The sequence below is a fragment of the Nyctibius grandis genome, chromosome 8 (genome assembly GCF_013368605.1).
Source record: "Nyctibius grandis isolate bNycGra1 chromosome 8, bNycGra1.pri, whole genome shotgun sequence".
In the NCBI taxonomy this organism is placed as follows: Eukaryota; Metazoa; Chordata; class Aves; order Nyctibiiformes; family Nyctibiidae; genus Nyctibius; species Nyctibius grandis.
The window spans coordinates 39,057,955-39,079,869 of NC_090665.1; the positions used below are offsets into that span (position 1 = coordinate 39,057,955).

General features: G+C 56.3%; 3 protein-coding genes across 4 annotated transcripts in view; 1 reads left to right on the top strand and 2 right to left on the bottom strand.

Moving 5' to 3' along the window:
* Positions 1 to 721: 721 nt before the first annotated feature.
* On the bottom strand, positions 722 to 14,733 carry LOC137666648 (E3 ubiquitin-protein ligase HECTD3-like). 2 transcript variants are annotated; one of them, XM_068406781.1, is made up of 21 exons: positions 14,298 to 14,730; positions 14,038 to 14,198; positions 13,507 to 13,599; positions 13,098 to 13,233; positions 12,556 to 12,671; positions 12,173 to 12,286; positions 11,672 to 11,754; positions 11,247 to 11,412; positions 10,680 to 10,761; positions 9,548 to 9,730; positions 8,825 to 8,877; positions 8,436 to 8,500; positions 7,897 to 8,000; positions 7,439 to 7,558; positions 6,996 to 7,085; positions 6,425 to 6,631; positions 5,903 to 6,032; positions 5,387 to 5,461; positions 5,071 to 5,152; positions 4,878 to 4,949; positions 722 to 4,615 (listed from the first exon to the last, which is right to left on the bottom strand). In XM_068406781.1, the coding sequence occupies exons 1-21, from the start codon at positions 14,622 to 14,624 to the stop codon at positions 4,531 to 4,533; spliced, it is 2,544 nt and encodes an 847-aa protein (XP_068262882.1). In that variant the 5' UTR covers positions 14,625 to 14,730; the 3' UTR covers positions 722 to 4,530. The 2 variants fall into 2 exon arrangements, with proteins under 2 accessions (XP_068262882.1, XP_068262881.1); XM_068406780.1 differs by having other exon boundaries at positions 14,038 to 14,733.
* Positions 14,617 to 20,216, top strand: UROD (uroporphyrinogen decarboxylase). Its single transcript, XM_068406782.1, has 10 exons — positions 14,617 to 14,952; positions 15,712 to 15,824; positions 15,907 to 15,986; positions 16,184 to 16,246; positions 16,344 to 16,541; positions 16,790 to 16,951; positions 17,077 to 17,214; positions 17,361 to 17,461; positions 17,731 to 17,797; positions 17,982 to 20,216. Exons 1-10 carry the CDS (start codon positions 14,723 to 14,725, stop codon positions 18,144 to 18,146), a joined length of 1,317 nt encoding a protein of 438 aa, XP_068262883.1. The 5' UTR covers positions 14,617 to 14,722; the 3' UTR covers positions 18,147 to 20,216.
* Positions 19,316 to 21,915, bottom strand: part of ZSWIM5 (zinc finger SWIM-type containing 5) — a 101,562-nt gene continuing 98,962 nt past the window's right edge. The window contains exon 14 of the mRNA XM_068406779.1: positions 19,316 to 21,781. Coding sequence (XP_068262880.1) covers positions 20,919 to 21,781 — 863 coding nt within the window. The 3' untranslated portion in view covers positions 19,316 to 20,918. The remainder of the gene's footprint in view (positions 21,782 to 21,915) is intronic.

Genomic DNA, 21,915 nt, shown 5'->3' on the forward strand with positions numbered 1-21,915 from the left:
AGCAGGAGTGAGGCCATGACACCCAGCAGCACCCAACCACCCCAGAACACTGGCAGTGCATTACCCCACATCACATCTGCCTGTTGCATACCACGGCGAGGCGGTGGCACAGAACAACTCAGCTCCACCCCACACTACCTGAATTTCTCCAGGCTGGGCACAAAGAGCTGTGTTTAGGGATCCAGAAACAACCAGGCTGGCAGAGCTCAAAGGTCCCTGCACCCGTCTGGCGCCCGCCTGCTCTCCTGGCAGGGCAGAGTCCAGCTCCAAGCTCCATCCCTGCCTGTGAAGGCACGGCGCAAAGAGAGGCCCGACAGCCGTCACCCTTGGGCGTTATCTATTGAACAGGCATGACTGTGCCTCGCTGCAGGACAGGCACCGGCCTCGCCAGGAGCAAAGTGCCCTGAACCACAGCGCAAGAGAAAAGCAAACTTCTGCCTTGCTCCTAACTGTGGCCACCACAGCCACGAGGCTCCCGTGCCCTCACTCCGCAGCCACGTCACCCTATAAAACTGGCTGCAGAGATGCTGTAAAGGGTTGTGCCAGTCAATACTCTTGAGTCCGGTCCATGACACCACTTTGTGTGCAAAGGGTATCACAGGGCCAATTTCTGCTTCACCTCCAGTCACCTCTCATGACACCAGTCTCCATCACTGTTTAATCCAACAGAAGGACGTAGGAGCCCCAGCCAGACCAGACAAATTATCAGGAAGGCCAAGAGTAGTTAGTTCATTCACTTTATTTTAGATCCTACATGAGGTAGGGACAGATAGATCCTGTCAAACTATTTATAGCTTGTCATACTCCAGGTTATTAGTGGAATAACAAGAATAGCCAGACTACACGTGCATTATTAATCACCTGAAGCTATTCTATGACAATTCAGCAAGCTGAAGTCACAAGAGAGTGAGTGGTTACACAGAGCTGTCACAGCATCAGTCCCTCCCCCAGCTCATCCCTACCCACCCTGTAAAGCTGCAGCTCTGGCACATACATCTGCCTCCTCTTCTCAGCAGCACATGGGCACCAGCACCTTCCTCTGGATGGCTCTGGCTTGAAAATCGATCTTGACTGACTTGAGATTGGGTGACGGGGTGGGGACACACAGCCTCTGGTTTCTGGTGCCCAGGAGGGCTCCCTCCACCCGGGCCATGCACAGCAGGAGTCTGGGGCAGGGGGTCTTGACTTGTGTCTGGTCAAACATGGTAGGAGACAGCTCCTACCCGCAACTTCAGAGATCAGAGGAGAAGGAGCATGACCCAGCACTGAAATAACACCTACTTGGGCCCCTGAGAGTGGCCAGAGCTGAGCCAGGCTGACTTTTTCCACAATTCGCTGGGCTGTCAGAGCTGAAATTCAGTTTGCAATCGGCTTTAAAACACCACAGATGAGACAGAGGACCGCACAGAAGAGTCCAGGTGGGTTACCAGCTCCCTCTGCCCAGCTCACTGCTGCACAGCAAACTCACCAGCATGATCTGTGGGTTATCTTGGTGTCCTTGCTCAGCAGCCACGTTTGTCCAGACCCTCTGACCATGCACTAAATGATCTCAGCTGAGACCTCGCTGCAGCGACGGGCCCTTCCTGCAACTGGAAGGGCTTTCACAGGTCTCTACACGCTGGTATAACACTACACAAAATAGACAGTAAACCAATGTTTTTCTCAATATGCTTGTAGGGGTTAAACCCAGACCATCCTGGATGAGCTCTCAACTGCAGCCTTTCTGCTAGGGCCAGGCTCCTGTTACTACAAGTATTTTTTAAGTAGAAATCCCCATCACAAGCTAGATCCTTTCCCCACAGCTCCAGCAAGCCCCTGGGCAGTACTCTTTTCTCAGTGGCAGGAAATAAACCCAAGGGTGTGAGATGTCAGGGGCTAAAAGACCTTGCTGGGATGAAGAGTAGGAAAATGTGGGAAAAGCTAGAGTCAGTAACTCCACAGTCATCAAGTGCTTCAGGTTAGGGAGGACCTAGACCTGAAGCCAGCAGGGTGAGACTAGAAGTTAGAACAGATTGCCCAGGGCTGTAAGACAAGTCTTGAGCATCTCCAAGGATGTAGATACCACAATGCTTCTAGGAAAGGATCCCATCACTTCATCCAGGCTCTGCGCTCAGCACCACCCTGCACAGCAGCTCTCCCCTCACCACAGAGGGCTGGGACTGTGTACATGGATGATAAGAGGGAATAGAGCTGTCCAAGCATCTCATTCCTCAGTGAGAAACCTGAGCTGCTCTAGGTACCTCCATAATTACCACAGTTACCTTCTGTCAGTTGCACTTGCTTCCACCAAGGCCAGGGAAGCCAGTGGTCACCTGCTGGAGATGTCTCGGCCTGAGGTGCCCATTCCCCCACAGCTGGTCACCCCAAGCAGCATCAGCTGGCTCTTACCCTGCCTGTTCCCACAGGTGACATCAGCTCACCCTCCACCAAGGACTAGGGCCATTTTATCCATCCTGCCCTGAGCCACTCATCAACCAACCGTCCTCTGCCTGGCAATAAAGAACCAGAGAAGAGTAAATTTTTCTTGCTACTTCCAGTTCTGCTCAGTAAATAATGTGACCTCCTGCTCATCTCCCTTAGAGACAAGTGGGCAAGGCTGGAAAAAGCAGGATTGATTCCACCCAAATGTCAGTGGCCAGAAAGGATCTAGGATGGCTCATTTCAAATTCCAGCTCAATGCTCAAGACTCCTTCCCCAACACTCCTGACTGAAGCCAAGCCAGCAGATCACAGTCCTTTCCCCAGCTCGCTCACGCCCATTTAAAACAGCACCCTAGGAAATGACTCATCCACTAGCACAGAAAGGTATCACACTGATTCTGCTCCTGTCCATGCTGGTCATTGAAATCAGCCACAAAGCCACAGAGCTCAATTCTGAGATAACTCTAGGATTTACAAAAAACCTCCTCCAGCAGACAGGACTTCACACCCACCCAGCTGAGCGTGGAAGGCTCTGCTGCAGGCAAGGGCTGCCATAAACGGCTGCCCTGCTTGCCCTATACTCCTTCCACTCACCACGATGCAGGAGATGGCAACAGACTCTCTCCTGGTCCTAGATCCCTTTTAGTACAAAGCTCCTCAGCAGGTCTGGGAATACAGCAGTTTCAAAGGAAACTGGTGAAGGGAAGGACTTTGTTTACAACTGGAAGTGATTTCTGGATGACAGACTCCTTCAACAGAGGAGGAAAAAGGCATGAAGCACTACGATAGGATAAATCTTAACTCACGGCATTAGCCATACTCCAGTGAAGCCCCAGTGACACAGTGGCTCTTGGCAGCAGTGGTCCAACAGACAACACAGGCTGAAGCTGGGGGTATAAAATGGACTGACATCTGGTAGCTCACAGTGCTAGGCAATGACTAGCCCTGCCCATGGCTGGGAAGATCAAGGAACATTTCCAACGGTCTTGAAGTCATAAAGCTTTCATTGCCCGCTGCTCGCTCACACACTGCATGTCCATCTGCTCAGGGAACTCCAGCCCTTGGTACCCACAGTCTCTCCACTCCCCTGGGGCAAAGGCTTTCCCTGTCCACCTGAAACCTCCACCTACCTCCTCATGGCAGAGGGGAGCAGAGCCCAGCACTGCCGTGCCTGCTACTGCTCTAACCCCTACTGTCTGGGAGAAGAGCTTGGCCCTGCCTGCACATCTCCATGAGAACTAGAACAGATTAGTTGTAATACTGGCTTTTAGGGGAAAATCAAGGCTTAAAGAGCCTGGGAAAACAGCTGCTAGGCCACCAGCATGGCGGATGCAGAACTGAAGGTTACAGAGCAGGAGAAAAGCAGACAGTTCCCACCTCCTGTAGGGGAGCAGCGCCCCCAGCAGTCACTGCTGTGCAAGGGGTGCAGGGAACCACGGGTGGTCACAGGAACTGGGATGCTGGGCGACGTCAAAGCGTGTAAGCCCAATCCTGACAGCACCCACAGTCCTGCTGTGCAGGTCTGTCATGACACCTGGTGGCCAGAGGCACCCCTGCAGCACCGGCCACCAGCCTGCCCCATTCTTAAATCAAGATGAATGATCTCATTTCCTCATTGACCTCAGCAGAGAGCAGGAACAAGGCAAGGGAATGTGGTCAGAACACTCAGGCTAGGACACACTGCGCATCTCTGAGCACCCACTCGGCAGCAGCTCAAAGTTCTCTGTTGTGTGCTGTAACCTGTTGTGCAGCTTTGTGGCCCTACCCCACTTCTGTTCGGAGCAGGGCGCAGCCTGGGAGGAGCGAGAGTTGTGGAGCTGCAACAGGGACACATGGAGAAGAAACTCGTTACAAAAGCCCACCAGACCTTTCTGATGTACGAGGGCTCAGCCAGGGTTTCATTTTTGTAATCACATTTACACTCCAAGCTAGCTCCACCCTGCTGAAGATCCAAACGTCCATGTCCAAAGAGGTGGTTATTACCATTGCTGGGAGCCAGGCTTCACACCTATATATTTATTATATATACACATCCTGGGGGGCAAGGGAGCTCTTCCCACTGCACGGTTTAGTTGAACGATTGTCCATACTGCTCATTCAGGCTGTAACATCACTCTTCCCACGGGCTCATATCTGTGTCAATGGCCACGCAGTTATAGGCGGCATAGCGCAACTTCTCTTCACATACCTTGGCTCTAGGGATGGCAGGAGGGGGGGGAAGAAAAAAGACAAGGAGGAGTTGCCACTGCTGCATTTGCCAGCCGCAAAGGACAAGATGCCTTCTGAGATGGAGGTTATGCTTCACCAGCTGCTCACAGAGAGAATCACAGCAGCCGCATGGTACAGGCAGGGGGACATAAGTGTGGCAAAGCAATGGGGCCCTATGGCTCAGCACCAAGGCTGAGAAGAGAGCCCAGTCAAACAGTGCCCCAGATGTAGGGAAGCACCAAAACTTACGTGGCATAGTTGGGCAAGAAGAGGGTGCTGGAGCAGGTGGACGACTCCGGCAAAGCATCTGTCGTCTCAGAGCTTAGGGAGAAGGTGACAAGCAGGTCAGAACCAGCAGACCAGCGAGGCAGGGGAGACCAGACCACACATCCCTTTGGTGTGGTATCTGTCAGCCTTGCAGTCTACAGAAGAATGGACTCACCCCATCTTGTCTGGATAGATGTAGATCCGTGCTGGAAGGCGGCTTCTGCCAGTGACAAATCTGAGGAAGCGGCTGCGATCCTCTGTGAAGGAAAAGCAAAGACATCAGCAGACCCTAGAGGGATGTGAGATGGAGTACAGCCACTTCCAGGTATCCTCAGCGCTAGCAAGCAGTTCCTTGAGCCCAGCTGCTTGCTCTCCTTGGCTCCCATCTGTTCCCCAGGCAGCAATGAGGGTGGTTTCACCCTCCCAGTTCCCAGCCAGCATGCAGGGGCTGTCACAGCACAAGATATGCAGGGACAGAGCAAATCACTCACCATTGGTGAAGTTGTTGAGTGCTTCCCAGAAGTACTGAACACGGGTGTCCAACGGCTCAAAATCCTCAAACCGAGCTGGCAGGAAGGATACAGAAAAGGGAGTTTATTAAAGATCCAAGCTCCTCCTGGATAAATCACAGCAGGGCCTCCCCTGCTCACCCTGAGGTCCTCTGCCAGCACAGGAAGGAACCTCTAGGTGCCTGCAGGGTGTGAGCACGTAGACCCAAGGTGCAACAGACACACGCAGAAAGCACATCCAGATCCACACCTCAGCTCCACAGAGGCTCAGATACTGGCAGTCTAGGGATGCCCCAGCCTCTACTCTGAGGTGCAGCATGGAGACAAGGGACACCCCTGCCCTCATCAGCACCCAGGCTAAAGGCAAGAAGTATACATGCCCATATTCTCACTGTAATAAAGGCTAATATCAGCCTCCCACATCTCTCCTTGTCCCAGCACGGAGAGAAGACAGTCTCGTTTCCAGGGAAAGAGTTTTCAGCAGAGCCCTTCACTTACTGAGCTTTTTCAGGGCATCAACCGTGACTTCAGGGTCTCCACAGACTTTTTTTTCCAGCTCCTGCCAGGTGAGGAGGTCAAGAACAGCTTGGGGCACCACCTTTAGCAGCCCAGCCTGCATGGCCATGATCTGAAAAGGAGACAGGGCAGGTAAGCAGCATGTCTTGCCCATTTCCCTGGCTCATGGTTGAGCCTAGGGACTCAACTGGATGCAAGCCATGTGACTGCTCAGCAAATGCTCCACGGAACCTGAAGAAGGGAATAGGATCTCACAGAGATGATCCCAGTTCATTCAGGAAGTGTGTGTCAGAGCTGGAAATAAAACCCCGTGTCTCCCATGCTGCTACAAGCCACTTTGCTTCTCAAACAACTCCATGGGCTCCAGGACCTCACCAAAAAGGACTGCCTACTATTGCACTGCTGAGCACAGGGACACTAACCACGATGCATTTTACCAGAAACAGACTGGAGGAGTATGTCTCTGGGAACTCAGTGACCACTGATGCTATGGGACAGCATTACCTGCTCCTTGCTCTCCTCCAGCCGAGCCTTCTGCACCAGGCGGATGAACTCTTTACGGTCCTCGTAGCGCACCACGGTGCTGCTGCCATTGGGGATCAGCTCCACCATGCGCTGGTCACTCAGCACTGTCGTGTAGGTCAGCTCATTCCCAAATTTGAACTCAAAGGTGTCTTTGTCCATGACTTCCATCACCTCCAGGAGCTTCACCTGCCCAGGCCCCAGAGGAGTGCTTGTTAGAAAGATGCCCAGTGGGCAGTGGTGTGCCTGAGCCCCCATCTCCTCCCTTCCCAGACAAGGGCTGAAGTGACTGTGACAGCAGCACAGCATGGGATATGCTGCCCTAGAGGTGTTTAGCAGACCCTGGGCCATTGCACGCTTGAAGCAGTAGTCAGCACAGCTACATCCCTATGTTAGCTATAGGATGCATTAAATGCTAAGAATGCCCTTTTTGCGTGTGTTTCTTTGACATATCACAGGAGGAAGCAAGTACAACATGAGGACAGGGACACAGATCACCACCTTGCCGAGTACCACAAGGAATAGATAGGCACAGCCTCCCAGTCCCTCTCACCAGCACAGAGTCCACGGCAGGGAAGTCTTTGCTCCAGCTGACCTCCTCCCCTGTTAACTGTTTCCATACGAAGCCAGGAAGAGCCAGGACCTGAAGGAGAACAGGGATTTTGCTGAGTCTGTGTGAAAGGAGACATCTCCAAAGATGGAGATAGGGCTCAACAGTGCAGACACAAAGGAGCTTCCCTGCTCCCCCTGTCTACATGCAGAGCTCATCATAGCTGAGCAGAGACTGGACACCCTCTCCCAAGCTCCCAGCAACACCTCCCAAAACTCAGGCCATGAGCTCTCCTAACTCCTCGGCCCCAAATCCTGCCAAACACCTTTTGTCCCAGTGTGTGATCACAGAGCCCTCCCAAATGCTCCTGTCGGACAGGCTGAAGGAGGGGGGTAATGACTCCCTTTGCAGCAAACCTCCATGCAGGGACAGGGTTGAAAGCTTACCAGAAACTCTTTGCCCCTCAGAGCTGCTCCCATGATCTGCCCAATCCACTCGTACTTTGGGAAGTCTTTACAGGAGGGGTTGGGGACATACATGTCCCTGGCTTCTCCAGTGCCGTTACCCTACAGAAGCGAAAGGCAAAATTCCAAGTCGTGATCTCAGCACAGCATGAAGCACCACAAACTCAGTTCCTGCAGTGCCTCTGGGCACTTCTCGCATCAGAAGTGGGCTAAACCCCCCATCCTCCTTGGCGATATTCCCAGCAAGAGACAAGTATCCAGGCACTTGTCAGCATATCCTAAAAGGAGATGCCACAAAGCAATCTACCCAACCCTTCACAAGGAAGAGCTTCGGGCCAGCAAAAGTAGGTACATCCCTGGCATGCAGGGGGACAGGGACAAGACACCACTGCATTGCCAGGCACAGAAAGATCTGTCTCAAACACCCCGACCCACAGCACCTGGTTGGACGTGCGCACAAAGAAGGGTAGAGGCACGGGGGTGTCTGCCGAGCTGGGACACAGCTCCTCCGACATGTCTGCCAGGCTGTCCCGAAAACCGCCACCTGCAACACCAAAAGGAGGGTGTTTTTAGTGATGCGAACTCCCCATGTGTTGACCCTCACAGTTATGGAGCAAAGATGAGGAATTCTGGTCCAACCTGGCCCAGGGCTGAGCAGAAGGCTCCTGTCAGAGCCTTATGGCACCAGAGGAAATAATACAGGAGAAATAACATCCCTGCCTGGCCTGCGGAGGACAGCCAGAGGGAGCAGTGGCACTGTCAGAGCTGTTGTTAGTGACTAATGGAGGTCTGGTCCCCATCCCAGCAAGCAGCACTCCTTACGCGGAACATGGCCGGGGGGTGGCAGGATGAGGCAATCATCCCTCTCTCCTCCATGGGCAGTAACACTGGGAGCAAACGAGAGCCCCTACAGCAACAGAGTCACCCCATCAACCCCCAACTCTGCTCCAGAGGAGCCCTTGCCTCACACAGCCCCTACCTTGGTCGATGATGCCCTCTGCGATGAATTTGCATTCCCACCACTGGTCATAACGCAACGGCCACCTGTGGAGAAGCAGGCATCGCCTCAGGTGCTGCCCAAAGCCAAGGAGATGCTGGGGAGGCAGCAGGCACAGCAGGGACACCAGGGGACTAGGGTGAACCAGCCTGGGCTTAGGACAGGACAAGATCTCAATCTCCAGCCAGCTGCATCCTCAGTAGGGAGGTGACACTTTGGGGAACAGGTCCTGATCCCACGGCTGAGCTGACTCTTACTCTAGCAAACCCTCTCCAGAGCACAGGTCGCACATAGGCTTCCCAGACACCTTGGTGACAAAGGACTTATCTCCAGCACTGCATGATCCCCTCCCTCCCCCAGACACTGCTTACCTATAATCCAGAGGCTTTTCAAACTTGTCTGAGGGTTTCAGGCCTTCATACACCTGCAACAAGTAGAGAAGAACAAGGCTGGTATCCCCTCTCCAGGGAAACAGGTGTCAGGTGAAGGCAGGAAATTGGAAGAAATCTGTTTTGCCCCAGACCTTTAAATGCTGACCGAAGCTGATGTCTAAACGGCCTAGGAGCCCTTCGTTTTTGGAAAGGGAACATAAGTTACACTGCTAACCTTTGTATGGAGCTTTCTGACCTCAGAGGTACATTGAACACATATTAAACCTCACAGCAGTCTGGGCTGTTTGTGCACATATAGAGCAACAGATCTTTTGGAAGTGGTGGGAGAATTACAATAGGATTGCTGTAAAACCATGCTACAGGACTGTATGTAGCTGCATTATTGTTGTCACACAATAATTCTTTGCTGCCCTTTTAGTGTAACGAGATTGTTATGCTCTGCATTAGCAACATGCCACAGAGAGCATCCAGGATAGAGACTTCAGCTCAGAGATCCCAAATCCCTCCTAGATGTTATTCCAGGATATGGGATCATCAGCACATGTAATTGTAGAGCCTATGAGTCATGTGAAGAGGCCTTGAGGACTCCAGGTATCTCCAGCTCCAAGTTGTCCCTTCCACCCACCTCTATGAGGTTCATTTTGGTTTTGGGATGTCCCACTCTCCCCAGAGCAGTGGGGACCCCTCCAGGAGGGACAGTACCTGGGTGAAGACAGCATTCTTGCAGGTGGGGTCCAGGGCAGGATTGTCTCGGTGCTCCATAGCCAGGCGTCGGTTAATATAGAGCCGCGGCATGAAATTGGGCTTGCTGGTCTCCGAGTCCTTCAGACACTGGGTAATAAGAGCTGTGCGCCTCTTGGACAGCAGCAAGAACTGCTTGATATGCTGCCAACAGGTATGTCCAAAACATCAGAAGTGCCTAGTGTCCAAAACATGTCACCTACTTCCTACTGAAGCCACTGCACCACCACTACTCTCCCCTTCCCAGGGCCACTGCCTTCCACACACGGACACAATCTCCTCGACAATATTTGCTCCCCCTCCACCTCTGAAAGATTTTGCTTTCTGGCTTAAGGGAGATACTAAGCCCAGTCCTCTCTCCATCAGTCGTCATCTGATGCTCACACTCCAGCGTTGCCTGGACTCTCTTTCACCCTCACTCTCACCAGAACACCAGTGTTACTATCCCTCCTATTGGTAATCAAAGCAAGCTCCTCTAAACAAACAAGAATCCTCAAATGCTTTTGGTCCTATGTTGAGCCGGCTCAGGAATTACACTGCTTTCTGACACCAGGCCTGGAAACACACAGAATGGGGCTACTCCACCAATGTCCAGCACACATATTCTGGGAGGGGATGTAAAGAAAGCAGACAACTAGAGGGATGAACTCAAGTCTTATGAGAAAGATAGAAATCAAAAGCTTATTAAAGCCAGAAAGAAGTTACTGGTAAAAGCCTTGCTGTTTGGGTACAGCCAGCTCAAAGCTGCTGGCAGCAAGTGCAGGAACAGAGTGTCCTGGGCTGAGACCTCGGAGGGGATAAGCGTCCAGCTCACATGCCCAGTGCTGCTATGGTCCAAGTCCTTTTAAGGGTGAAGTGCTCTGGTTTGATTCTACTTGTTACCCCATAGCTACATGTCTCCACATCAGCATTTTAGCAGGAATCTAGCTTCTAAACAATATCACCTTTCACAGCTTTGATGAACTGAGCTCAGCCAGGTATTTCCCTTGAGCCACTTTAAAGGCAACAAGCACTGACTGCCTCCCTTGCCACAGCCCAAGCACAATCACCCTGCCAGACTGAGGCCTCACAAGACACAGAGGGAATCGCTCACCTTGAGTTTGCTGAACGTGCCAACAGTGTGGTCCCAGGCTGGCACCAAGTGATGCAGGACACTGTCCAGGAGCTTGATGAACCTAAATCCCAAAGAAGAAGGTATTGCAATACAGGAGGGACAGGGATCTGCACAAGCTCATTCCAGACCAGACAGCCCTGGACACAAGCAGAAAAGTAACAACTGATCCAAACCCAACCCAGCACGGTCTTTTACACCACAGAGCCTTTGGTACTAAATTCCCACTCCCTGGGCACTGCAGGGACCTTGTACCCCTTGAAAGGGATTCTGCATGCACCTGCCCCACACACCACACAGATATGCTGCGCTTGTGACACACAAGACACTGTGAACCTGAGCTGCAAAATTCCTCTGAAAGCATAGGGGAGTTATCCCAGAGAGCCCACTTTGTTCCCAAATGACTCTGCTATTTTCTCCAGGGTCCACGATGCCTGTCCCAAGGGGAGTCACACAGCTGTACAGCTTCCAGCCATACTCGTGCTGGAGATGGCACCAATCCCTGCAGGCAACACCACGCCACTTGCCTGCCCCCGCTCCATACAGTACCTTTGAATGAGCACGGCCCGTCGGTACAGCAGATCAGGGTCTGTCCCTTCTAGGCGAGGGTAGCGCACTAAATTGGGCAGCTGGAACATGTCAGCACTGAGCCCCAAGTCCCTCTGTCGGGAGGATTTGATTTTGATGCCTCGGAGACGAACATCAATCCCATCATCTGCCAAGGAAGACCACAGATGATACTCTAAGACCATGAGAAAGCAAGCCTTCCAGCATGGGAGGTCTGTAAGTAAAAGCACTGGAATGTGACCAGCTCCACCAGCTCTGGGACTGGGCACTGAGAGCCTGAAATACCTCTGTGAAGAAGCAGTGGGGCATTTACAGCAGGGCCAAGAAGTACAAGCCACAGGAATAAACTCTTAATGTACAGTATCTTACAGGTGCATTATGGATGTGGCCGTAACACCCAGCCCTACCTCTGCACTCCACAATCCGGATCTCGATGACAGGCAGGTGTGTTGTCATGTCCTCAAGGACGCACACATCCCCAATGTAGCTCCTGCAAACACAACACAGATGAGGGCTGCAGAGCTGTTCCCTCGATCATCCTGATAAAATCCACTCGGCCACTTGTAAGGGAAGAGAGTTTGCATCTTTTGAAATAGGAACCTGCAGCAGGAACCCAGACCCAGTTGCCTACAACACAGCCTATGTTGAATGCCTGAACCTGCTGGTGTCTCAGGTCCAGGCGATGTGATCCCGATGGGTCCCACAATGGGATCAGGAGAGCCCTGACGATTGTGCCACCTGCTATTGTAGGCGGAGTGAACCTGCAGCTCAGCGATGGAAAATGCCTATCCCAAGGCCCTGGGCCTCTTAAGCCAGGCTGGTGCTGGCATGACTGCTCAGGGTTGGGGTGTCCAGCACGTCCTGCCCCTGCAAGGACCACAATGCCCTCTCTACCTCCATCCACTCACTCATCAATGCCGACGTCGTTCAGCTTCTTCAGATTGTCCCCCTCACCCCCGTACACGGCAACCCGCTTGGGCATGAAGTTCTCATCAGTGGTGTCCACTGTCAGCAGGAGCTTCCTGCAAAGGGAAGCTTGAAATGAGGAGAAGGTAACTGCATCTGAACACCCACTGCTGCTCCTCCTCATTGCCTGGTCACATTTGTTACCAAGCACATGCAGCTGGTGCTGCGATTGATGGGTACCTATGACAATGCTAAGACCCCTTCAAGCCCAGAGCAAAGGCTAAAGGGACAGGACAAATTTGGGCCATGACAGACTCATGCAGAGAGCAGGGGCTGCAGGGCTTGCCCCAGCCGCGAGCCAGCACGTAGGGGAGAGGTGCCTCACTTGACAATGGTGCCTTTCTTCATGTTGAGCCGCACCCAGTGCTGGCCCTGGGACCCGTCACTCTCCCAGTATGTGTCGGCGTGGCTGTCAGTCAGGCATGACACATTGAAGTCCTCCTGGAAGAGAGCAGTGAATGAAAGAAAGATCAGATGGGGGTAGGATTAACTTCCCCTTAGTCATTACTCTCGTCGTGAAACTTAGAGCCAGAGGACGTCAAACTGGCCCATTCCCTTTGCCAGGCTGTGGGTAGACACAGGGAGTACAGGACACTGGGGCTGACCTTTCAAGGTGCTCTGAGGTCACACACACAGCACAGAATATCAAACCCTCCCTAAAAGCAGCTTACCAGCTAATATTAGCATTTGCTTCTCAAACCACAGCCCCTCCAGGGGCCACATTACACAATATGCTGCATGATGCTCCCCAGGCTTCTCTCCCACATCCTCAAAGCAGCCCAGGCCAGAGCAGCATACCAAGAACCATCCACGCTCCCCAGCCCCATGGCACAGCGGGCCTGATGCAGCCTTGTCCCTTTAACTCACCGTGTAGGATGAGACATCGATGCTGTCCACGTACTGCTTGACACTGCCCAAGTTCTCATCCTCCTTCCCAATGTGATCATACAGGAAATGCACCAGGTCTTCATCACATTCATAAGTCCATGTTGGGGGCACAAACCTACCAGGGAAAAGGGATTAATGGGTCTGGGTAGCCAGGAGCAGCCAGGCTAACGGGTCAGGGAAGGCAGGTCCATGTTCTGCTTGCCTTGGTCTTGTCCTGTTTTCTGCTTTGTGCAGGTTTATCTAGGACAAGACTGTGCTGAGCAGAGCTGTTCCCCGCTGTCTGTCTCACCCCCTCTCCCCCTGGACTGCAGAAGACCGCTATCTGAGCAGCCAGGGAGAGACAGTGGCTTGCACCCAACCACAGCAGAAGCTGGGAAACGGCTCGTACCGAAGCTTCTCTACTGCGGCCTCATCCTGCTCCATGGGCTTGGGCTTCGCTCCGAGGCGCAGGGAGTATGTCAGATCCACCACCTGCTCCCATCTGAAACAACCCAGAGGAGGGAAGAGTGAGAAAATCCCAGGTGAAAGAAGGAGCTGGTGGTCGAGGAGTAGCTGGAAGGGGAAGATTTGGGTTTAAAGCCCCACCGCACTCCATCCTCCATCACCTCCAGCCTCATCCACCGCCCTTTCTAATCATCTCTACTTCTTCCAGCCCACACCCCGCTAGGCAGGTGACAAGAACAGTGACAGAGCCAAACCCAGTTAACTCCACATCTGGTACTTCTACCACCTCACTTCCATGGAAGCAGTGGCCAAGCCGGTCAGGGCTGCTCAGGAAGGGCTGAGGGGCAACCCACCCAAACCCCACGCAGCTGGGCCTGGGGGAATGGGGGGTGAGAACCTCCCTGCTCTGCCGTGCAAGGGGGAGCCGGGGAAGCCAGGGCCGGCGACCTAGAGGGAGAGAGCGGCGGCCCCGCACCTGATGACGGGTTTGTAGTCCACCCCGAAGAGCTGCTGCTGCCGCTGGATCCGCTCCGTGGACTCCACGGGCACCAGCCGGTCCCCGCCGTCGGCGTGCTTGCACACCAGCACCCAGCCCTCCTCCAGCTCGCAGCCGCTCCGGTACTCCTCCAGCTGCTCCTGCGGGGGACGGGCGGCTCCCGTCAGCGGGCGGACAGGGCCCCTCCGCGGGCAGCGCAGGCCGCGGCGGCCTCCCCGCACCGCCCCCGCCGCCGTTACCTTGCTGAGCTTGACCCAGAGCCCGGCGCCGTTGCAGTACTCCTCGCCGGTGGCGCGCAGGCAGCCGCCCTTCCGCACCTCGATGGTGGCCCGCGCCGCCCGCTTGCCGCCCCGCGCCGGCCCCGGGCTGTCCCACACGCTGAGCAGGCTGCGGGCGGCGGCAGCGGCGGCGGCGGCGGGGTCCTTGCAGATCTTGTACTGCACCTCCCGCGGCACGTAGCAGAGCGCGGCGGGCAGCGCCTGGGCGCGGCGGAAGCACTCGCTGCACTGCAGCAGGAACCGCAGCCGGCCCAGCACCTGATGCGGGGCTTCCCCGCCCGCACGCATCGCGTACCGAGCACCGCGGGCAGCGGCCGAGCCCCCCCGCACCGGCGGAGTCGCTACTCTCAGGGTTTACGGCAAACCCCGCCCGCCGGCAAGGCAAGATGGCGGCGCCCTCCGGGGCGGACGTAGGGCAAGATGGCGGCGCCCGTGCGGCGTACGGAGAAGCGGGGAGCAGAGCAAGATGGCGGCGTACGGAGGAGCTGGAAGCCGGGCAGGATGGCGGCGCCGGCGGGGCGGGACGGGGACGGGAAGGGGCGGGGCGGGCCGCGTCGGGCGGTAACGGAGGGGCCGAGGAGCGGCGCAGGAGGATGGAGGGCGACGAGCGGATCCTGTGAGTAACCGGACCCGGGGAGCGCGGCGGGGGCGCAGGTCCCGTCCCGCCACCCTCCTGGTGCGGCGAGGGGGGGACACGCACCGGGGCCTGCACAGTGGACACTGGTGAGGCGCTGCGGGGGCTGATGCCGCACTGGTGTGGCACTGGGACTACTGATCCTGCACTGGGGTGGATCAGCAGGGCCGCCGGTGTGGCAGTCAACTCGCTGGTCCCACACCAGAGGTTTTGGGGACTTTGTCCCCGTGGCTCCCGCCTGCCGCAGCAGGATGGTGCTGGCCCCCCCGGGGTCCCCGTCCCTGGGGCAGGCCGGGCTCCAGCAGCCCATCGGCGGTGACACCGTGGGGTGGAGGCTGGGGACGCGTGGTTGCCGCCTCAGCAGGCACCTGGGCCCCCGGGGGCTGCACGGCACAGATAGGGGCTGGGGCCGCCGGTGACAGGGCTACCCGCACCCCGCTGGCCCCAAATCTCTCCGGGCGGGAGCAACTGCTGGCCCTGATAATCTCGCGGTGCCCTGGGCCAGGCATCGCCTCTCCCTGGGTAGGGCCCCACGATCCCAAGCAGGAAGAGGCCCTGGACCGTGATGGGCAGCATTTGTCACATTTGTCACAGCTGGGCGCAAGCCCTTTCCTGTGGTCACTGGCCAGGGAGTGGGGACGAGCTGCTGGCTATGGCACCCCCTGCCCCCAGCCGCGGGGATCTGGCAGGGTACCTGGACCCCTCGTGGGTGACAACCCGTATCTGCTCTTTCATCCGCAGCCCCAAGGGCTTCCCCAAGCTGAAGAACGACACGTTCCTGCGAGCAGCGCGCGGGGAGGAGACAGAGCACACCCCGGTGTGGTGCATGCGGCAGGCGGGGCGCTACCTGCCTGGTGAGCGGGCGGAGGCGTGCGGGGGAGGACTGCGAGGGGCGCCTGGCACGCACCCCGTAACGGTCATGCTGGTCCCTTGCAGAGTTTCGGGAGACCCGGGCGGCGCAGGATTTCTTCGCCACTTGCCGGAGCCCCAAAGTGTGCTGTGAGCTGACGCTGCAGGTGAGCATCCCCTGGGGGGTCTGTGTGTCCCCTCTCCCTGCCCAGATGGATGGGGAGAAACCTTGAGCTTGGCCACCTCAGGTGGCTCCAGTAAGTTGTGCAGCCCTTGGGGACCCCACTGCCCCATGTGCTTGTCCAGATCTTCCATGGGGAGGGGGTCCCAGCCCTTCAGTGATGCTGCCTCTTCGCCTCCGCAGCCGCTCAGACGATTCCCCCTGGATGCTGCCATCATCTTCTCTGACATCTTGGTGGTGCCCCAGGTGAGAGCCATGGTCGGTGGTGGGGAGCAGTGTCTGGGAACGTGGCTGGGTTTGGGGCTACCCCATTCCTGCTTCTTCAATTCTCCCCTGTCCCTAGGCACTGGGAATGGAGGTTGTCATGGTCCCTGGCAAAGGACCCACATTCACAGAGCCCCTGAAGGAGGTGGAGGATCTGCTGAAACTGCGACAGAAGGTGGACGTGACTGCGGAGCTGGGTTACGTCTTCCAGGCCATCACGCTAACACGACACAGCCTGGAGGGCAGGGTGCCCCTCATTGGCTTCTCCGGGGCACCTGTAAGTGATGTGGCTCCTCCATGTGGGCTTCCTAGCTGGGCTTCTCTGCTCTTTCTTCTGGGGTGATGCCGGCCGTGACACCCCCAGAGCTGTAGGTGCTATAGGGAGGGGTAGGTAGGGGACACTGAATGCAGGAGCAGCCATGCCCCAGGCTCTGGGATGCTCACAGGTCCTACCTTCAGCATTGTGACTGGCTCCTCGCGTCTTCTTCGTCTTCATCACCCTCCTCACTCCACTCCTTCCCACAGTGGACGCTCATGTCCTACATGATTGAAGGTGGCGGCTCCACTACGATGGCCAAGGCCAAGAGCTGGCTCTACCGTCACCCCGAGGCAAGCCACCGACTGCTGCGGCTGCTGGCCGATGTCATCACTGACTACCTGGTGGGGCAGGTGGCTGCTGGAGCACAGGTGTGTCCTGGGGCATAGCGACAGGGCCAGGCAGGGATTGGGGACAGGGAGCAGAGAGGGTCCAGCTTCTGGGAGGAGGAGGAGGGACTGAGGTGCGGCTCTCCGAGCCCCATGTCCCGTGGCAGGCGCTTCAGCTGTTTGAGTCCCACGCGGGGCACCTGGGCCCGGAGCAGTTCCAGGACTTCGCCCTGCCTTACATCCGGGACATCGCCCAGGCTGTCAAGAGCAGGCTGAAGGAGGAGGCACTGCCCCTGGTGCCCATGGTGAGTTGGGGCTGCCTGGGGTGACCCTGGCATCTGGGGGCTGCTGGAGAAGGGTTGCTATCCCCTGGTACCTGCCTCCCCCAGTCTAGCCCGTGGAGAGGGGCTTGACCCATAGCAGAGTTTCTGCCCGTCTCCTCCCTCCTCAGATCATCTTTGCGAAGGACGCACACTACGCGCTGCGCGACCTGGCCCGTGCCGGTTACGAGGTGATTGGTCTCGACTGGACCATCCAGCCCCGGGAAGCTCGGTAAGAGTCTGGGAGAGCGCTCAGGTGCCTGGGCAGCACCCCAGGCCGGGTACCCTGACCTCTTCCTCTGCCCTGAGCCATCCCAGGCCTGGAGGTTTCTGCTCCAGAGGTGGGGATAGTTGGGCCCCCCCACACTATGTGGAGCTCACAGCAACCAGGGGCTACATTGAGGGGTCCCATCTGTCCTGTGGTGGGGGCTGCAGGCACCCGGCTGCCCCCAGCCTCTGCACCACACACACAACAACTCACCTGTTTCCGCCCTGCTGCAGCGCACAGACAGGGAAAGACGTCACCCTGCAAGGGAACCTGGATCCCTGCGCTCTCTACGCACCCAAGGTGAGCCATGGCCATTGCCAGCAAGGGGGGGGGCTTGTTCCAGGCTGTGTTAAAAGGCCTCCCACCTCAGTTTCCCCAGCTGCAGTGCTGGCTTGTGTCCCAGCAGCCCCCCAGGCTGGCTGGGGACTGGAGGAGTACCCTGGGCTGGGTGCGGCTGACACATGGTTTCCCACTGTGCTTACAGGAGAAGATTGGCGAGCTGGTGAAGAAGATGCTGGAGGGTTTCGGAACACAACGCTACATTGCCAACCTGGGCCACGGCCTTTACCCTGACATGAGCCCCGAGCACGTGGGTGCCTTCGTGGAGGCTGTGCATGCTCATTCCCGCCACATCAACAAGCACAGCTGAGCCTGGCGCCTTGGGGACAGGACTCTGGTTTGGGCACAGTCACCCTAAGTAATGTGTTGTCACAAGGCCCGCTCCAGGCTGGGCTGCAGCATTAAACCAGCACCTTCTCCACAGCAAGCCGTGTGGCTCTGGCTGGGGGGATGGGGAACTGAATGGCCCTGGAGGAGATGGGCAGTGATGGCAGCCTGGCAGCGGGGCATGTGAGGTCGGGGGAGCCCCTGAGCCCCAGCCTGGGGGTCAGGATGGGGAAAGGGGGATGCCAGCGAAGTGGGGGGTTGCCTCTCCCTGCCTGGCTGCAGTGTTCTGCCAAGGGCTTGTGAGAGAGGATGTGAGCCCAGAGCACAACAGGCATCCCCTGGCACTATGGGTGTGCTCAGCCCTGTTAGGGAAGATGGGCTGCCTGAGACGGGCAGGGGCACAGCCAGGGAGCTGGGGGCTCACAGCCAACCCCTGCCACAGGCTCAGTGTGAGCTGTGCCACAGTCCGGCTCAGGTGGCAATAGGCAACATGACATCAACCCAGGGCATCCTCGAGTGGGTGGGAGACCCAGTAGGACTCACCTGGGGGACAGCTGGCCACGTGCAGAGCTCTTCAGACACTAGCACCACCAGCACCCTGCCACACCATGGTCCTAGCACTGCAGCCACCCTCCTCCAGCTCCCAGAGCCTCTTGGGACCATCCCACTGGTCTCAGAGATCTCTCCCCCATGCACACCTCCCCATCTCCTCTGATCCTTGGGGCCAAGTCTGCCTGGGGCTCAGCAAAGCCTGCAGAAAGCAGCCCAGGGTGCTGGCAGCCCCCAGGAACCCTGGGTTATGACTCCGTGCCAGCCCCATCCCACACTGCAGCACACTCACTGTGGTCCAGGCTGGCTGTGGGATGGATCGGGACATGGGCATCAACACTGCTCTAGCTGGCACAGATGGGGCAGTGCCACCAGGGTGGGCAGGGACCTGCTGATGATTCCCTGCGTGGCAGGGAATTGCGCCCTGAAGCGGCCAGCGTGCCTTGCCGCTGCTCCGTCCCCCTCCTTGGGGTGCAGGAGCTGGGTACCACAGGGGGCTGCGATGGCAGTGCCCACGATGCCAGGCTGCCCAGCAAGCGTGGTGACCCCTCTGACTTCAGAGAAAGGCAGTAGAGATACAGGCAGTAACGTTCATCCCTTTTATTATTAAACATCAGATGAAGAGGTCGCACACACACATACACGCACGCACGCAAAAAGAAAAAAAAAAAACAAAAAAGGAAGGAAAAAGAGAAACGGACTGGTCAAAGACCGCTATTTTGGTGGCGACAGAGACCGAGTACAATTGGTTTCCTGGCCGGAGCACGGACACAAGTCACTTGCCAAAAAATTAAAAAGTCAAACCAGACAGCAGATAACTAGCCCACGTTCTCTAACTACAAGTCACCATCCAGACTGGCCCTGGCCCCCCCCAGCCCTCCCAACCCGCTGCCAAAGAAACAAACCAAAACCGAAGAGCCACCGGCCCGGGGCTGGACTGTCCGCCCCCAGCATGGGGCGAAGCTGGGAAGGGCTGAGCATTGGCCGCACCATGGAGCTGGGAAGCAGGAGGGTGCAGGGAGGCGGCGTGGCTGTGCCTGCCTCTGTCCGTCCCCAGGAGCCGGGCAGCCCTGGTGCCCCCCCACGCCCGCCCGGGCACCTCGCACCCCAGCGCCCACCGGGAGACGGCTCTGTACCAGGCGCTGGGCTCGTGTCCTCCACCGCCAGCATCCATGCGTGTCCGAGCGAGCGTCGCCCCGAGTCCCTTCCTTCGTCATCCTCCAGCGCTGGGCTGCCACTCCCCTCCCTCCATCCGTCCATCTGTCAGTCTGTCCGTCCCAGGGCTGCAAGTTGAGCGGACGTTCGCCTCCCTCCACACCCTTCTCGCTGCCGACGATGCTGTGGGAACCTGAGAAATGTTCACGTGCTTCCTCCTCTTTTTGTCTGTGGTTTTGTTTTGTGTTTTTTTTTTTTTTAAATAATAGTTATTATAATAACAATAATAATAATAGCAATAATAAAAATAATGCCCCCAGCCCACAACAATTTCAAGTATACCCCAAATAAAAGACAGAATTATAAATAATTATAACTTTACAATTTAATAATTGACACATATACTATAGTATTTACAGTATCATAAATGCGCTTTTTTTTTTGTGTTACTTTTAGTAAGCAATCCCTGAGAACAGTTACTTTTACTTGTTTTTATTGAAGTATCTTCACAAATAGAGGAGTCTGCATGTCTCGGGCGGGCGGGAGAAGCGCTCTGCAAAGCCATCGCTTTTGGTGACGCATGAGGTTCTAGTGTTGAGGGTTTCTTTGCTCGCTCTTTTTTTTTTTTTTTTTTTTTTTTTTTTTTTAATTCTCCACATAATTTTAAAGGTTTTTGCACTTTGCAACCTTCGGATCCCTCCAGCGACCGCTTCCTTCAGGAAAGAGGTATTAGATTTCCAGGTTAGCTTTTGGTATTGGCAAAGGAGGGCAGGGGGCTGAGCGAACCATCTTTTTTTCCCCGTCGTTGCCTTTTGGTTTGTGCCCAAGGACTCTCTGGATCCTCTCAGCATGTGAAATGGTTAAATCCAAGAAAGAAAGAATTAAAAAAAAAAAAAAAAAAGAAAACAAACAAAAAAAAAAGAAACAGAAGACCAGAACAGAGCAGCCTCTGCTGATGGGGGGAAAGTGATCTCCGCTTTCCTTCCTTCTTCTCTCCTGAGTCCCCGTGCTGCGGCCGGACCCTGCCAGTGAGCATGGCGGCGGCCGGGGCTCATCCAAACCGTTCCCGCACCAACAGCATCAGTTTTTTCTTGCCTTTGTAGATTTGTTTGAGATTGTCAATGAACTGGGCGAACTGTATGTGCCCGTCCTGCGCCAGGAGGAAGGTCTCCCTGGCCTTGCTGAGGAACTCGATGAACTCCCCGTAGTGCCGTGGGCTGATGTGGGTGAGCCGGGAGTGGGTGGTGTTGATGTAGGCGCTTATCGTTGCGTCCAGCAGCTGTCGCAAGGGGGCTTTGTCGGTGGACATCAGCTTCCCCGAGTTCCTGCGGCCGGGGATGCCAGCCAGCCCTGGGGCCGTCATGGTGCAGCGGCGAAGGATGTCCGAGAGCACCGTGGCACAGTGCACGCTCTTCACCACCAGCGGGATGATGGCCGCCAGCTCGTTTTTGCCCAGGGAGTGGCTCAAGGCGCAGGCCCAGAGCACATCGTTGATGGCTGGGTGCGTGTCCTGGTTGTAGGCCAGGTTGAGATGTGTCATGGCCAACGAGGCCAGTTTGAATGCCCGGAGCGGGTAGCCCCGGTGCTCCATGTAGCGGGCGATGGTGAAGAGCTGGGTGTAGGTCATGCCGGTGGAGGCAGCGTCGATGACGATCTGGTAGGCGGTCTCGAAGGCGATGTGGTCCTTCTCACAGAGGGTCAGGGCGGACAGGGCGCAGTTCTGCGGGTCCTTCATGGCGCACTGCAGGGCCAGGGTGCGGGCGCAGCTGGCCAGCTCTTCCCGCTGCGGGTAGTCCAGGCTCAGGCGCAGGATGGTGTTGTGGGACATCACCGTGGCCGCCACGATGCTGGTGGCTTCCGTAGGGGTGAACAGTGAGTACCAGCTCTGCAGGATGCTCACCAGGGCCCTCACCCCTGCAAGAAAACACTGGGGTCACGACCCAGCCTTAGTGCCTGGCCCGGAGGTACCCAGAGCCGGGGCAAAGCCAGCCCACGGCAGTGCTGAACTGCTGCCTCTGCCCCAAGAGGGACAGGGCCGGAGGGGGACA